The 18,183-nt window shown below is 34.4% G+C and overlaps 1 protein-coding gene across 6 annotated transcripts in view; it reads right to left on the reverse strand.

Annotated features, from left to right (window-relative positions):
- Window positions 1–4,741: 4,741 nt before the first annotated feature.
- LOC135127122 (uncharacterized protein) overlaps window positions 4,742–18,183 on the reverse strand; it is a 134,506-nt gene continuing 121,064 nt past the window's right edge. For 5 of the 6 annotated variants that reach the window (XM_064053457.1, XM_064053461.1, XM_064053458.1 and 2 more), the window contains 7 exons: window positions 13,242–13,345; window positions 12,573–13,192; window positions 5,958–6,233; window positions 5,717–5,906; window positions 5,464–5,658; window positions 5,223–5,413; window positions 4,742–4,976 (listed from right to left, as the gene is read on the reverse strand). In XM_064053457.1, the coding sequence (XP_063909527.1) occupies window positions 4,787–4,976; window positions 5,223–5,413; window positions 5,464–5,658; window positions 5,717–5,906; window positions 5,958–6,233; window positions 12,573–13,192; window positions 13,242–13,345 (1,766 nt within the window). In that variant the 3' untranslated portion in view covers window positions 4,742–4,786. The remainder of the gene's footprint in view (window positions 4,977–5,222; window positions 5,414–5,463; window positions 5,659–5,716; window positions 5,907–5,957; window positions 6,234–12,572; window positions 13,193–13,241; window positions 13,346–18,183) is intronic. The other variant, XM_064053462.1, reaches the window with a different exon arrangement.

Consider the following 18,183-nt stretch of genomic DNA (forward strand, 5'->3'; position numbering starts at 1 on the left):
TTTTTTTTTTTTGGAAAGTTAACTTTTATTTACTTTTGCGTTTATTGTTAATTTTTATGTTCTTCTGGATCTTTCTGTTTCACCATTAATTGTATGTATCATAAGGGGTATCCCGTTGAATAAATAAATAAAACACAAACAAATAAATAAAAAAAATTAATCCTATTTTGACGTTTATTTCCGAAAATATCGATAATACAAAAAAATGGCAACGCGTTTCGCTAACCTAGTTGGCAATATCTTGACAAATCTAAGCTGTCAGTCCAGTCAATGCCAACGTGCCTGGTGAAATGCCTCGATAGTTTTTTGTGTTTTCAGTTTTTTGGGAAATAATAACGTCATAGTAATATTCCGCATAGAATGGTTAAAAAGCATGCCAATTTTGACGAATTTTGGAAAAGCAAGACGTCTAATTGGCTCCTATGCAATGTATTTTTCCACGATTAATGATGGTTTTTTGTCGTAACAACTACCGGTAGAATTGTGACGAATTTTGGAAAAATGTGTCCAAATCACAAAAGTCCGACTTATCTCGGTAGACTAAAATTATATCAATAATCGATTGGAAAAGTTTTTTGGGTAGCGACAACACACCAGAATCGAGTTTTATCCAATTTTGACGAATTTTGGAAAAGTAAAACGTCAAAATCACACATATGCAGGCCACCGAGTTGTTAGACTAGTCAATTAGTGACGGTTTTTGGTGGCACGAACACTCCAGATTCGAAATTACTGAATTATGACGAATTTTTGAAAAATAGACAGTCCAAATATGCAAATGTGATTTATTTTCCAGTATTTTAATTAACACACTAAACAGCTGGTGACAACGATAACGATTCAGAGTCGATACTTACTATTATCGCGCACCGAGTGTTAAATACAAAATGTCAAATTCGTTTAATTAAGCTGTTCGAATACACAGCGAACTCGCAAATAAAATTAAATAATGTTAGAAAAAGTGCCAATTCTGCCACTGCGTCATTTCGACCACTGGTTAGATGTAAGATCTATAATTTAGGAAAATGATCATTTTAACACGGTTGTGATTTTTCAAACGCTTGTATGTATAACCAAAATGTTTTGTATATATTTTTTAAATTTGTATTGAAATGACGTCATTTACCTTCTAGAAGGAATGAATGTTTTGTAATACCGGATGCCTATTAAGCACCGAAGCACACGTTTGTGTTGGTGATTCTGAATTATTGACAGCAATACTAACATGTCACTTCACATCTGTCAACATTGACACGAGACCATTTAACAGGCTTTACAAACGTGATGAGAAGATGACTTGGTGTCCTAAATCTCATTTTAATAATCAGGCATACCATCATAAAATTTTAAGTACGCTGCCAACCTGATAAGAAAATTATAATCATTAAGGGTCACCCGGTATTTAGATCAATATGCTGTCAAATTGCTGAAATGTCGTTTATAGAGTTTCCAGGATAATTAATGTTTGTACTAACTTTAATTTGTTAGAACAAGCCCAATTGTGGTGGTGGTGATTGTTTTACCAGAATTGTATTATAATTGTAATACAAGTATGTACTTTTAAAATTTGGACATTCCCTTACATCTTTGGAGTATGCCAATAAATTTCCAACAAACTGACGACTAACAGATAAAAGCGGAAAATCTGAATTTTCGTATTTTTTAAATGATCCTGCAGTGCTTCTTCAAGCTAACCCTCCCAGGGAAAATAAGTTCATCCAGAAGGAAGATCGAACCCTGTTTAGACAGGGATAATAATTTGGTTCATTGCGTATAAACATCATACGGTGATTGAGAATAAAAGTTGTCGAGTAAGCATTGAAACAACGTTAAAAAAATTTTGTTGGCAACACCAATGCGTTCCTTATTTAGGTTAACAATTACGGTTAAACATATTACTAATATAGAGACTTTAGGGACAATTCTGAATTTTTCATGGTCTATTAAACGACTTTTTTTTCAGTCGTATGGTATGTTTTTGGCAATGTTGATACCCACAATTACCTATACCTTATAAGTCCATAGAAACAGTTGAACACAGAACTCGTGAACTAATTAAATTTATTTACAACTAACTGGCCATTACTGAAGCTCAAAAATTTTTAAAAATGTAAGTTACTGAGTGTATTTATTGTCCAGAGTGCTCTGAAATAAGAAGGCTTTAGAACGGAATATTTGGAAGCGATTCGTAGGACAACCGAGAGTTGACAATTAAGTTAGTAAAAAAAGCATATGTGAGGTCATTGTTTAACACTTGTTCAATTTTGTAATTTCGGTTATCGATTAAGGATTTATCTTAACTTTTTCAGTCCTAATACTGGTGTCAGAAGTGGGATAAAGATGTAATATAATGAGATTGTGAAAAGGGGTTAGTGAAGTGGAGTTCAAAAAGAATTCTAAGTCAAAATGAAAAAAGACTACCAAGATTTGGACTTCACGTAGCGATTAGTGTTAAAGCAAAAAGTCAATTGATGGCGAAAGATATTAAAAATTGTACTCTGATATTGTAAGCTAGTTCCATTTTTAAATAAAATAGCAAAAACACAATTTCGACAAGGCTGTAGAATATTTTATTGCAAAAAATGGTAATACAGTGTGGTGTTTCAGTAGTCCAGTGTTTGAATAATTTGAATTTGAAAGATAGATCGAGAAAATCGTTAAATATAGGCAACCATGTGCAACTTTAACTACGGTGAATCTTTAGGTTTGTAATGACGTTACGGGGTTGATAATGGTAAAACAGACCTAGTTAAATTTAGTTTGTAAAGTCTCTGGTAGTTTCATAAAATAACCACAGTTTCTCCACACGCGTAATTAATTATTAATGGTTTTCTAATTTGAAATGTGTGAAGTCTTGACGATATCAACATGTGGTGTCAATTTGTGTTTATTTTTTGTAAATTCACATTTCATGTTAAGATTTTTATCTGTTCCCGGTTCTAACACAATTTAACAGTCATGAAATTATTTATATAAACCACGTGTTACGAAATTTACTTGTTTATCAAATTATAACTAGAGTTTCTTGATGTTTTGCTTAAGTAGCTCTTACGTTATAGCACATTTCTTAATTTCTCATTGGAGGTTGCTAATAGTTGGTCTATTTTGAGAGAGGGATGACCTTGAAAAGTTGCGATTAAATTAATACCTTATAGATTCGAAAAACGGGACGGGTTTAATATTTTCTTATAGGTTTAATATAGTTTGTTTCAGGTCTAATTATTATTCTCTTGCGGGTTTAATAATGTCTATGTGGCTTAAATTCAAACATTTATTCCCGACGGCGCCACTCTAGATAGGGCACAGTATTCCCGAGACAAAGTGATTTTGATTTTGATCGTATTGTATATGTAATTAATTGAACTTCTTTATTGTTTAAAATTGTTGATCGAGTGAGGCATAATTTAACAACATGTAAATTCTTTGTTGGTTGAAATTCTTAAATGTGGTGTAAAAACACACTACAGAATACTGTTAATAAGAACTAATTGGTGTAAACAATGAACTTGATTAGATGATTGCGAATATACATCTAAAAGAGACAAACACGAAAACTCCTGCCAAGAATGTTAAACTAGATCCAAGTTAGTTTTGTAATAAGGAAGTCCAAATATAGGTACTAACAAAATAAAAACAAATGTTAATACGAAAAATAACCACTGGCATTAACAATCACGTGTAGAAAAGTTGTTTGGAAGCCAGCGAGTCGAGAATATTGAAATTAAATTTGGTACTCTAACCTCGAAATGGCAAATCGATTATTGCAGGCAGTGTAATGACATAACGCTCAAAACAGGACTATTCTGGTTCTCTTTGGAGCAACTGATCCATGACTTTTCTTTTTTTTCCAAGTTACAACAAAGATTGTTGCTTTTGAGAAGCAGAAATAATGCGCATTTAATTGTAAACATATTTATTTCCATAACTAATAATAATTACACAGCTGAATACAAATCAATGTACACAAGTAATATTTCTGTTTAAAATGAATAGCGAAAATTCATTTACAACCTGATTTATACGTCACAATTTTCATAAAAAATGTTGTATTGGTTGTAAATGTGGCAACTACGTCTACTTGAATAATGACTTAAGTCAACATAGCACAGACACTGTCTTAAGTTTTGCCACTTTTTCACGAAATTCCACTTTTTAGTTTTGCGTTTTTTACGGAAACATCGTGCGAAACACCAACCTTTAAAAAACAATTACTCAGGTTGTAAGTGAAAAATCCTTAAATTAGCCGAAAAAAACTGAGATTATTTTCTATGACTGTATCTACTGATTCTTATTCTACACTATTGCTCGGAAGTGATATGATTCTCGTACAAATAGGCTCACCATGCTCGGTTTTCTTTTTTAATACTTGACATAGAAAATATCTCACTAATGGCAAGACCTTAGGATATTTAAATTTGTACTAAATTTGGGAAAACTATTCAATATTATTCTCTTATAAACAACAATATTTGTAATAATTAAGCTTAAGCACTTAACTGCCTGACCAGTTACTGATTCGTTTAAGTAAAATTACAGTCGTTGAAGTGACATCATCTTTGTAAATCAGTCATGATATTTCCAACTCAGCAAGGATTAATAATCACAGCTAGGCATACACATTATAGCCGACCCTTATACGTTATAGTATCTGATACTGTTCATAATACTTTCTCGACATTCGTGGTATACATAAATGGATTGCATTAAATGCTTCATTATTAAAATAGAGCTAACACAGAGATCAACAAAATCAAATAAAAATATATTTCATTTAATACACAGTTTACTACACAGCTACGGAGTTGATGGAGTTCTCTGAACTATTTGTGGGTGGGGTTTCTAAAGTTGCTATTCTTTGTTGGAGGTTTTGCACTTGGAGGTTGTGTTTTTCTACCATCGCTAACATCTGGTTTTCCATTTTCTTGAATTTGGACTGGAATTTCTTGTTGTTTCTATCTACAGTTTCAGCTAAAATACTGCGACAAATGTTAATAAAGCGCGATTTTTAGTGCTGTAGTGTGCTTTGGATGGGATTTTGTTTCTATAACGATAAAATATCGGTACCGATAAAATGTAGTCGTCTTTTTCTTTCGCATTTGAAATTTATATTTTCGTCCTTGTCATTTATCGCTTCGTATCGTATCGGTAGAAACAAAATCCCACCCCTAGTAACATGAGTGGGTCCACTGAGTAACCCCAGCACTAGTAACATTTCTACAAACCTATTGGTATGATTAAGATCATGCACGATTTCTCTTCCTTCCAACAACCTCGCTTCAGCATTCTTCGTCACTTGTTCCAAAGTTGTAACAAGTTCCTGCAACCGAACTTTCAGTCTTGCCTCTCTTGCCAGTGCTTGCATTAGTTCCAGCTCGACACCTTGGGCATGTTCTGCATCCGAATAACCCCTCTCCTAATAACAAACCAATTAGCTTTCTCATTACCGCTTGATTTTCCACCGACCTTATTCTGCGTAGCCAGCGCTAACAAAGCCTCCGTGTCCTTCAACTGTCCTTGCAAGTTTTTCAAAGCGGCGGCTTGGGCTTTCTGCTGCCCTTCCACATACTTCAACTTGAGTTCTATGGCACTTTTATCCTTTTCTAACACGAATAATTTACTAACGAGCTCCGCCTTGTCTTCCCTGAGTCCCATCAGTTCCTAAAACGCGCGTTTTACAAAAATTTACATAACAATACGGCCCGAACAAAACACAAACCTGCATTAAAACGGCCATTTCTAGGTCCATTTTTCGCGCTTCCTGACTACTGGATGGCCTGACAGGTACATGTTCCACTTGAGTGGATTCTAAAGTCACGTAAGTTCCTTGGATATTGCTCCTCTCGGCTTTCAGCCTGGAAACGTGTTCCCTAAGTCTTGTTTCGTGCTCTGGACTCCACGGCTCGTCGCTAAAAGTGGCAAGTTTACTAAAGATGTAACTTTAGAGTCGGTTTGGATACTTCTCGGATATCGGACTAGAGTATACGTGGTTCTGCCAGGGTGACAGCAGGACGTCCGTGCTCTGATATGAGTCCAAATGGGTGAGAAGCTGTTTGGCTACTGTTTCGGCGGCAGCTCGATTTTCTACAGAACTTGCATTGTTCTCGTCTAAAGATAATTCAGTCTCTAGTAAGGCCAGAAGTACGTCGTAGGCCTCTATTGCACGATCGGTGATTCCTAGTGCCAAGCGGAGGGCCACTGCGTTGGATTCGTATTTTCCGCACAGAAGAGCTAACCTAGAGTTGAAAAAAGTTGAAATTAATTATTTATGGCGATGCGTACTTCGGGGACAAATATAAAACATATGGTGCTAAAATTGTCGGTTATTTTTTACAGGCGATGATTTAATAATAAGGAACGAGTGTAGCTGAAGTTGTTATTGATTGCATCAGGCTTTGTGGTGTGTCAAACTTTGAAAATAAATCACGGTGTCAACATTACCAGCGACAAAAGAGACGCTTTATATTCATTAGTTATTTAAGATTTTTTTTTTGAAAATTTAATTTTGAAAAATACGACTCATTTTTATGATTCCGTGTCAATACGGTGAAGCGTGATTGTCGCAAATAATACTAGAAAACTTTTTTAGCGGAAGTTCCGCAACTCCTTAGGGATATTATGTCCCAGACAGTAAGCGATAAAACCGACATAAAACTTCAGCAACTACAAGTGAAAAAGGACAAGGAAAACTTTGTTGTAGCTAGTTAAGAATAGCTCGGATATTTAAATGCAAATTGATTCCTAAATCTGTTTATTTTTTCAAATATGCAAACATAGCGATTTTCCAATTTTTTACTTTTTATTTGTTTCTTCTTAGTTTGCCGGATACAAACACAGAAACATGTTAAGTTTCAAAACTTTATGAATTACACGACTCAGGAATTAACTTTGAAGACCTGAAGTGTAAAAGTAGTAAAATATGAAACGTGCTTGTTGCGAAATGATTAAATTCCTAGAATGCAAAGCTATAAACAAAGCTCTACAGATTTTATACAGTTCACGAATGATTTTTCGTCAAAATTGCGAATTTATATCATCAAATCAAGGGACAACCAAAAAGTTGTGGTGTATTGATTGATTTGGTGTGTTACAACCAATTTTGAACTTTTATTGGATTGTATAAATAAACCAGAGTCAATATTTTAACTAGAGTTCTTTTTATTATTGTCCAATTATTTTCATGTTTGTTGTTTCCTAATGGACGTAAAAACGTGTGCTTATCGCATTCAACCATGTACATTATTTATTGTAACAAGTTGATAAATAACCTATTTTAACCAACTACATAAAATATATAATAAGTGGAGGGTTTTTGTCCCAGAAATTTCCAATCGGTTTGGATCATGTTTAAGACTTTTACAACAGTTTAACCTCTTGCTCTTATGTGGTAAATCCATGTTTTTTGGGTTTTTGAAGCCGCTTCTATCCAAAAGGATAATTGTTATTTCATCAATTCTACAAAGAATAGTAAAACATAGTTTTTATTACTGGACGAATTGTTGCGAAATTTTAGGAATATCGTGTCTAATCATCCTAACCAACAATTTGATGACGTCATCTCAAAATTTTGCTAGATAAATTGTACTAAATTTGATAAAATAACATGCGGCTCATATTAACATGGTTTTATTTTTTAACTTTGATATCTGGAGTTTTGGAAAAAATCAAAATTGTGTATGCTACAATTTAACTTAGAAACTACGAAATCGACTACTCCAAAATATTTCAAAATTTATTTTTCACTGCCTTTCAAAGACTTGATGACATCATCTCAAAATTTTATATGTATTACATAAATTCTGTCTAAAACGACGGCGCGACGACAGGCGATGATAAATTTGGCTGGCCGACTGTGCAGTCTCAAGCTCAGTGGCGTTTGATGCAATCCAGGGTTTATCTGATCAAGATCATCACGAAAATTGTTATGTTGAACAGTAATTTTTAAAGTATTTTAACATCTAGGAGAACTCGTATAACTGAGGAAAACCTAGAAAAAGTGGTAATTGTCATTAAGAATTCCCGAAGTTGTAGGCCACGACTGCAATAGCGCTGGCGATCGAACGGCAATGACCATCATTTCCGGGATGCCGAAGTTTGATTATGACAATAAATTAATAAAAAAAATAAATAATAAATAAATAAAAAAAAAAACGTGGAGAACGCGAGTGCAGCGAGCACATTTAGGTGATATTCAACATTATTTGTCGGTGTCCCTGGGAAAAGTCAAATTATGATTAATGAGAGAATTTTTTTAGAGTCTAAAAAAGTGAATCTTGAAAATATTTGTGAATATTAAAGTTGGAGAGACCCTAACGAGCCCGCTGCGCTCGTATTCTAAAGGTTTTTTTTAGGAATGAGGGGGACTATCAGGGTCTACCTAGTGCATTTTTTTAAAGAATGTCACGGTTCCCGAATGCCATTTTTTAGAGAATTTGAAAGAATCTCGGCGACCTCTAGTGCCTGTCTTTAAATGTCAAGAATCTCTATGTCCCCGACTGTCTTTTTTTTTAAGTATGAGAAAGGTTCTCGCGTCCCTCTAGTGTCTTTTTTTTACAAGATGGCAAGAATGTCAAGTTCCCCAAATGTTATTTTTAACAATTTGAAAGAACCTAGTGCCTTTTTTTTTATTATCAAGAAACTCAGGGTCCCAATTGTCTATTTTTTTAAAGAATGTCAAGAATTTCAAGGTTTCTGAATGTCACTTTTTAAGAATTTGAAAGAACCGCGGGAACCTCATATGTCTTTTAAAGAATATCAAGAATCTCAGAGTCCCAATTATCGTTTTTTTTTTAAGAATGTCAAAGATTTCAAGGTCTCCCAATGTCACTTTTTAAGAATTTAAAAGAACCGCGGGAATCTCTTATGTTTTTTTTTTTAATGTCAAGAATCTCAGAAGTTTCTAACGTCTTTTTTTTAAGAATGTCAAGAATCTCAGGGTCCCAATTTTCTTTTTTTTTTTTAACGAATGTCAAGAATTTTAAGGTCTCCGAATGTCACTTTTTTAAGAATTTGAAAGAACCGCGGAAACCTCATATGTCTTTTTTTTTAAAGAATGTCAAGAATCTCAGGAGTTTCTAGTGTCTTTTTTTTGAGAATATCAAGAATTTTAGGGTCCCGATTGTCTTTTTAAGAATAAAAAAGATTCTCGGGATCCTTATTGTGTCTTTTTTTAAATGCCAAGGATCGAAAGTTATTCGATGTCTTTTTTTAATTTGAAAGAACCTTGGGGACCTCTATTATCTTTTTTTTTAAAGAATGTCAAGAATCTCGATGATCCGGGTTCCAGACTGTCTTTTTAGGAATGAGGATTCTCAGGGTTCACCTAGCGTATTTTGATAAAGAATGTCAAGAATATCAAGGTCTCCGAATGACACTTTTTAAGAATTTGAAGGAACCTCGGGGACCCCTAGTGTCTTTTTTTTAAGAGTGTCAAGAATCTCAGGAGTTCCTAGTGTTTTTTTAAGAATATCAAGAAATTTAGGGTCTCGCTTGTCTTGTTTTTTAAAAAAATTCAAGAATCTCAAGATCCCCGAATGTCACTTTTTTAAGAATTTGAAAAAACCTCGGGAATCTCGTATGTCTTTTTTTTTCACGAATGTCAAGAATCTCAAGGTTTCCGAATGACACTTTTTTAAGAATTTGGAGGAACCTCGCGGACCTCTAGTGTTTTTTTTTTATAAGAATGTCAAGAATCTCAGGAGTTTTTAGAGTCTTTTTTTTTAAGAATGTCAAGAATCTCAGGGTCCCAATTATATTTTTTTTAACGAATGTCAAGGATTTTAAGGTCTCTGAATGTCACTTTTTTAAGAATTTAAAAGAACCGCGGGAACCTCATGTCTTTTTTTTTAAGAATGTCAAGAATCTCAGGAGTTGCTAGTGTTTTTTTTTTTGAGAATATCAAGAATTTTAGGGTCCCGATTGCCTTTTTTAGGAATGAGAATGATTCTCGTGATCCTTCTTGTGTCTTTTTTTTAATGTCAAGAATCAAAAGGTTCCCGATGTCTTTTTTTAATTTGAAAGAACATCGGAGAGTTCTAGTACCTTTTTTTAAAGAATGTCAACAATCTCGAGGATTTCTCGACAAAACCTAGACCGCTTCGCTGAAATTCTTTCTTAATCACTTCTATGAGACTAAACTGCAAAAATAAGGGTCAGGATGCGAGCGCAGTGAGCATCTACAGGTATTATTAAAAATATAGTTCACTGCTGTCTCCGAGAAACTAAAATATTAACAAAAAATGTATTTACCATCTAAAAAAAAGTGAATCTTAATAATAAGTTTGGCTACAAGTATTTCACTTTTATATTCGACTTCTGACGTATTGGAATTTTAGGTTAAAAAGTGCGTAGTCATGCGCAGGAAGTACCAACTGATTTTAAAATTCCATGGCCTACTAGACAACAAACATTAACGAAAGCTCTGTAGGTTAGAAGGTACAATTATATTCTCAGTAACAAAAAGTAATTTATGACATGTCTTGTAAGCATGTGACTGTGAATTTTAATAAGATTATAATTTTATAGTTATGATTATGAGAATTTAATAACCACAGATTTATTGTCATAAATACCAGCCCACAAGTTACACAAATATCTCACCTTCAGCCTACACCTTCTTTGAGTGATACTGATAATATTATTTGATTGTTGACGCTGTGTTATAAGAACAATGATCAAAGGATGAAAACAATTAACTTTATGAAATTTTATCTAAAATATTGCGTTATTACTTTCGAGTTATATTTTTGAAAAAAGTAAGTTTTGGGGCTGCACAGGGACCTCACCTTAGGCTTTTTCACTTTCGTATTACATAAATAATGTTGCTGGCATGTTAAAAGTCATTAAAAATAACTATTACTAATTTTATATTTTCTAACAACTTCTGTACTTTTCTTTGTAAGGGAATCGGCAGTGAACTTTCGCAAACTTTGAATCACTTCTCTGAAATAAATTATTTATGAAGTTTAATACTTTTGGGGCAGATTCCTACACATATCTAGGAAACAGCTTTTCACAAACAAGATTCCATTTCTCATATTTAGGAAGAAAAAAAATTGATAACCTTAAATTGCGTTCCAGTTCAGGCAGTTCTGGTGTTTGACCTCTTGATATTGCAAATATGATTCCAAAACTTTCCACGCACAATATTGACGGAGAACGCAAAATATTAAATTTGGGTTGAGTTTCAATGATAAGAAAATAATAATGTATAATAATTTAGGTTATTATCAAAATCCAAGCTGTTACGGCGTTTACTCACCTTATTTTGTACATAAATATTTCTTTATAAACAAATGTAAGACACAACACATACTCAGAGACAAAGAGTTCCGATCTAACATTTTCGGAGTACTAGGAAGGTTTTACGTCTTCTTGTAGAGAAAATAGAACAGAAAAGAAAATAGACATGACTTAAGCAGACGAATTTTGAGGAATCGAAATTTTTACAGAATGTACTGTAACTGCCCATTCACAATGGACATAAGACATAAGAACGAGCGCATAACATAATTTACGTTTTTGGTCTGTGTCTGGCTTATGCTTATCTACGTTCACAGTGGACAGAGTGAACTCTGTAAGAATTGTTAAACTGCGCAAACGCAGAACGGAATAACTCCTGGCTAAACATAGAAACGGCTAACCTCAAACTGAGTCAATCAAAATATCTAACCTACAATTTCATACGATATTCGAACTTGACAACTCGAAGTACAGAACAGACTCGCAGTGTGAAGCTTTGATTATAATTTATATAATATAATCAAAGGTGTGAAGTGCCAAGTGCCAACTGTCAAAGGGAATTCAATAGCAGCATTCAAAAGTCCCTAGATTTTAACATAATTTTGACATAATTCGTGCACAAAGTTGAACTTGTTTCAACTTTGTGTACGCACACAAGGATTACATAAAACGTTCATAAGCATAAGAATTACGTTCGTCCACTGTGAACAGGGGTACACGTTTTCCATCGTTTCAACTTTATGTATTTATGTAAGCTTTATGTACTTGTTATGCCTTATGTCCATTGTGAATGGGCAGTAAGAGAGAAAGAGAGAGATAGAGGAGGAGAAAGTGTGCAAACACTAAAATTGAGAGATTGAGCCTGGAAATAAAGAGACAGGATTAGAGAATCCCGGAACATGGAAATTATAACGAAATTATTTGTAAAAACTTGCCGGCATACCTGACAAATAAGTATTTGAGCAGAATATTAGTATTCTGGTACCTTCCTTGACTCGCATTGCTCGTTATACACGCCAGCAACTCTAATTACACTAATTTACAAAACTTTCGTTGTTGTCCTTTTTTTTGTGTTTAGGTTTACATTGTTAATCCTCTAATTTTTTTCGCCAACAAAACACGACTTCATTATTTTTTATCAAAAATATACGCGCCTGATTATTATACATCTTCACGTTCATCAACGCAATACCGACACGTTCATTATACTCCACCGACAACAACACAAAACCATCGATCTCATATAAATTCTTCCTCTCCCAAAGGTCGCCCCCTCCCGAGTGAAGCCATTCCAACCCTTCACCACAGTCAACTCCGATTTCCTTTCTACCTACCTGTCACAATGGGCTTTCGTTTCCGATAGCGTGATAGCCAAAACCGAGTTCTGCGACCTCGCATGCTCCAGTTTGGCATTTAGCCGCCTCAACTCGATATCAATGGCTTGTTTTTCGGTCTGAACATCGCACTGCCTCAAAATATCCCCGACAATATGTTCGGCAACAGCTGTCGGCAGATCGCTGTTGACCAGATCGTTGGGATTAACGTTGTGTCCGTCGGCGGCCCTCTTCAGCTTGATCCTCTCAGCCACCTTGGTCACGGGGGCGGAGAACGAGGCGTTGTTTTTGATGTTGGCTCGATGGATAGGCACGATGTTGCTGTACTTGATGTCGATCTTCTCGTCGGGGTAGAGTTTGGGGTCGCAGTCGAGCTCTATGTGGGACTCCGGGGACTCGAGGATCTTGCTGTCGGTGAGGGTTTCCTCTTCGGCGAGTTCGTAGTTCTTCTGGTAGGACAACTGGAGGAGTTTGGAGTTGGCTTCTTGCAGCTGGGACCTGAGATTCGTTATTTCTTGCTTGAGGGGTTCGACGATTTCTGAGTAAGGGGAGAGTTCGTTGTTCTCGTGGTGGGATGAACTGAGTTTCGGCTCGGGTAGTTCTAATGGACTTTCGGATAACTACAAAGAAAGATTTAATCAAGATTTTGGACGCGGAAGGACTACCTACTACTATTTTGTTGTCCAGATCGGACAACTCGTTTTCTAATGGTTCTAATTCGCTTACTTCCAATGGACAGGTTACGGAGTCGTCGTGAGCGCTCGCGCAAGACTCTGGAAAAAAAAACGAGAGTCAGAAGCAGAATAACAAATAAATTGTAAATTAATTGTTTTGATTTGCATATAATTATTATTTTTATGTAAAAACATATGCTGAGTTCGCACAATAATATACTATGCCGAATTTTCTGCAAACTGTAGCGGAAAATTCGGTTATATTTACATTTCAACTGTTTATTTTTGGTTGTGATTTGAAACAAAAGCGGTCACAATTCCGACACATTAATAGGCAGAAACTTCATTCATTTAAATGTAACATACAAAGTTCGTTCGGCCCTAGCAAAGCATAATTATGTTGCTCGTGAATGGATTATTACTGGATAAAATGCGCTATGGAAAAATTATAACAGTAAACAAGCGTCTTTTTTTAAACAACGTTTTGTGTTTGCTACAATTATAAATTCTTTAAAAATAACAATGTTGCACACTTTGTATGCGTGAAAAATGTGTTTATAAATATTTAACACGCTACCACTTTTTAATGTAGACGATTTAATTTTTAACAAATTGTGGAAGAGCAGTCGCTGCATATTAATATCAGTTCACTAGGCAGAGTTTGCACAATACGTGATAAAGCAGTCATTCAGAAAACCGATAAGTTGATATCCATATAACCATTATATGCTTGCTATTTTCATCAAATCAAATATTTGTTTATTTTATACTAAATTAAACTATTAAAATTGTATTGTCCTGTGGACTTAAAGTTGGCAATATCTGTGTAAACAGACCGTAAATGGCAGCTTTTAAAACTGTTTTAGCGCAAAAAAATATTTGCCAAAACAGTAAGTAGATAATAATAGTTCGTTAATTCTGCCGCGAAACCGCATTTAGGAATTCAAAAAAAATTAAGAAAATCAGTCAATTCGAAATAAAGGTGGGTTAAATTTGGCTTGTAATTTCATAAAACGGCAATTGTTTAAATAAAAATGAATCGCATTTGACGCCACAGTCAAACGTAATTAGTGCAATCGGTTTATTAATGATTAAAATTTTAACTATTCCATCAACACGTGTAATTCGCTTTTATTGTTTGCGAAATTGTCAGTTCATGTTAAGATTTGAAACTATTCATGGGTCTAATACAATTTAACCACAATAATGTAGATGTTGTTGGACCTTGTAAATTATCAACAGTTAAATTAATATCATGATGGGATAGAAATCGGAGTATAATAATTTAGTTATTCTTATTTTCTTACGTCAGAATTATTTTCTCATAGCTTGAATTTGAACATTTATTCCCGAATTGTTATGTCGATTTTGACAGCTTTTAATAGGTGCCTTGTTGTATTTGTGTACATATGTGCATTGTATGTGATGTGGCGTCGTTTACTTTCGGTCCACTACGATGTAATCTGTGAACACATTTTTGATTTAATCACAACTTATATTAATACATGATTTAACGTTAGGTAAATTCTTTGTTGTTTGAAATTCTTGACAAAGTTTGGCGTAATTAACTGTTGCTTGGATCATTTCTTCTACATCGTGAAACGCACATGTTGCTAATAGTTGGCTGTTTTGGGAAGATAAGGTAGAGGGTATAATACGTGGCAGGTTTTTTGAGCATGCATATGTGGTGTGTTAAAACGTTTACTAGATTTTAAATCGTTCGGTTTCCAAGGTAAATTATAAAATGTTATGAAATTTTGACTAATTTCCAAGATGGCGTCATCAAGGAGGGACATAAACGGAACTTAATACGGTTTTATAAACCACAGTATTGCAAAACTGCTACTTCGTAATATTCATAGAAACGGAAATGCATAACCGATATAATAAAAACGCAGAGGAAAAAAGTCAGGTGTGGGATTCGAACCCACGCTTTTTTTCGAAAATCAGAGCTCGGCCAACCTGACTACACTTAATTATTTTCTTTGGTATTTAATTTATGAATTGATGAAAAAAAACTGTCAGGCGTCGGATTCCCCCTTCAACGAGCGTAATTAGTGCAGTATCAATTTATTAATAACTTTTTAATCTGAAACGTGTAAAAGTTTATTCATATTGTCAATTCATTTTTAACTGTTCATGGTTCTAATACAATTTAATAACAATAATAATAACATTTTATACAACTTGAATCTGAACATTTATTCTCGAATTATTATTTTGATTTTGACCTTGTATTATAGTGTGGTGTAATTAAATGTCGCTTGATTCAACGAACTAATTTCAAGGGAGAAACAATCATAATTGGTCGAAAGTTTTCTCAATAGAACTTCCCTTGCCCCTGCAGTACAGTCCAACAAATCCCGCTCAATTGTTATCAATTTGGGGGAGGAAGGAAATAAAGTTTCATTATCGTCTACCGTGCTTAAAACGTTTACGAGATTTTAAACCATTCGGTTTTTAAGATGAATTATAAGATTTTATAAAATTAAAATTTTGACTCCTCCAAGATGACGTCTTCAATTTGGGCCGCGGGGACATAAACGGAACTCAATACGGATTCATAAATCACACATATAGGAATACGTTATTTTATAAAATGTAAGTAACTTTTATTTGGCAAAATTTTGCGATGACATGATTTATTTTTTTAATGATTTAGCATGCTTCCGATAACATCAAAATGTTGCAAGATTTCAAAAAATCAAAAAATCTGACAACAATCGATCCGGTAGTTTTAGAGATTATCTGTTTAATGAAAATTTGAACAGACGCCACATCGACGGAAACGTAAGATCTATTGCGTCGTACTCTCAAGGTCATAAAACCAGAGTCTAGAACGTCCATAAAATATGAAAGTCGCCATTCATCGTCGGATGGACAGTATTATTATACTTCCTTACCTTACGATTATATAAGTGCATTTTTCTACCGGAAATCAAAACGCAGAGGAAAAAAAAGTCGGGTGTAGGATTCGAACTCACGCTCTTTTTCGAGTATCAGAGTTTGAAGCTGCCATCTTAAACCGCTCGGCCAAGCTGACTAGAGTTAATTATTTTATTTGGTATTTAGTTTATAAATTGGTGAAAAAAAAAACTGGCAGGTGTGCGATTCGAGCCCCCGCTCTTTCAAGAATAGGGGCTTAAACTGACGCCTTAGATCTGACTGCACTTACCTGTTTCATTCATATATAAAGCAAGTTTGCGCAACGACTCGAGCCTAGGTTTGACGACCTTGAACGAAGCGGGAGGAACTCGCCCGAAGGTTCAATGGGGCGAAACGACGGTGTCAGAAGCGCCTTGAAGCCGACAAAAAGTAGTGGGGCTTCTGACCTAGGTCAAATGAGCGCAAAGTGACCGATAAAAAGTAGTGGAGCCTCTAGCCCACATCAAATGACCCCAAAGTGCGTCAGCAGCTCCACTTAAATTTAGTATCTAATTTCATCAAACAGCAATTGTTTCGACAACAATGAATCGCAATTGACATCAGGGTCCTTTCAACGAGCGTAATTAGTGCAATATGAGTTTATTAATGACTTGTTAATCCGAAATCTGTAAAAGTTTAACTACTCCACCCACCCGTGTAATTTGGTTTCATCGCTTGTTCATGTCAAGATTTTTAACTGTTCATGATTCTAATACAATTTAACAACAATAGTGTAGTATCGCCGATATTAAAGACAACAGAATATAACATTTTATACAACTTGAATTTGAACATTTATTCTCGAATTCTTATAATTTACCTGATAATACAGTAAAATCGAGGCAGACTACGATGAGGAAAATTTCTTCCATGTTTTTCCCAACAAGGATTGTCAAAAGCGATAAAAAAATCCATAAAATGTTTACATTGAATTAGGGTTTCGGCAGGCAATCTTGATTAGCAAAATGGAAATATGCGTATTTACAAGCCACAAAAAACACCGAGATGATAAAAAACTATTATTTATTTAGACGAAAACTTGTGCGATACGCATGATATGGCGAAACAGAGCCAGACTGACGGTTCTGGTGTTTGTAATATTAACGAACTAATTTCAGGGGGTGAAAGAATCATGGTATGCAGGATCAGATAACGGATATACGATGACACAATTTCCACTTGCAAAGAATATTAGTGAGGCAGAAACTAATGAAAAAATAAAAATAATTACCAAACGATTATTGTAATGGACAATGCCAGTTACTGTATCGAACAAATCAGGTGCTATATAAGTTGACGAATCATATATAAAGGGTTAATTGTCGTAAGTACTTAATAGTTGAGTATGTTATCGACAACCTTGCTAAATTCTATGGAGACTCCGTTTTACGTTTGCCTTCATACCATTGATTATTATTCAACCCAATAAAGTTGTTATAGGCGCCAGCAAGATCACGTATTCGGGGTAACAAAATTAATCCAAAATTTAGTAAGCAAACAGTCGCCACTGCAGCGAGAAAACTGCAAATAAAACGAATTAATAACAATAAATATTGAAGTCCACCAACAATTTTATAAATTTTATAAAATAATATATCCTGTATTTGTAATTTATAAATCTGCCCTGATTTTTTGTGCAATATTTAATTCACTATTTATGCCATATATACATGAGTACGACAATTAATGCTTTGGGATTAAATGGATGACATTTATTTTCTTTAATTCTTTTTCCACCAAAATCGATACGAAACGACACAAAGATGGTGTTTTCATAAATTTCAATTTCGTTCCTCATTGTGAACCTAAAAACCATTATACTAACAAATTGTTATTCATAAATAAAACAATGAATTCAAAATGGCTATAAAGCAACAAACGTCCAGACCCAAGTGTATCCGAATCCTTTGGAACTTAGAATGATAAATGGAGGATATATTGAAATATAATACTCTTGGGTAAGCCTAGAACTACATGCTTCAACTTAACTGTATCAAGAGCGAATCTAAAAT

Source organism: Zophobas morio, unplaced genomic scaffold (assembly GCF_036711695.1).
Source record: "Zophobas morio isolate AGI-343-1 ecotype UQ-CSIRO unplaced genomic scaffold, CSIRO_AGI_Zmor_V1 ptg000011l, whole genome shotgun sequence".
Taxonomy (NCBI): domain Eukaryota; kingdom Metazoa; phylum Arthropoda; class Insecta; order Coleoptera; family Tenebrionidae; genus Zophobas; species Zophobas morio.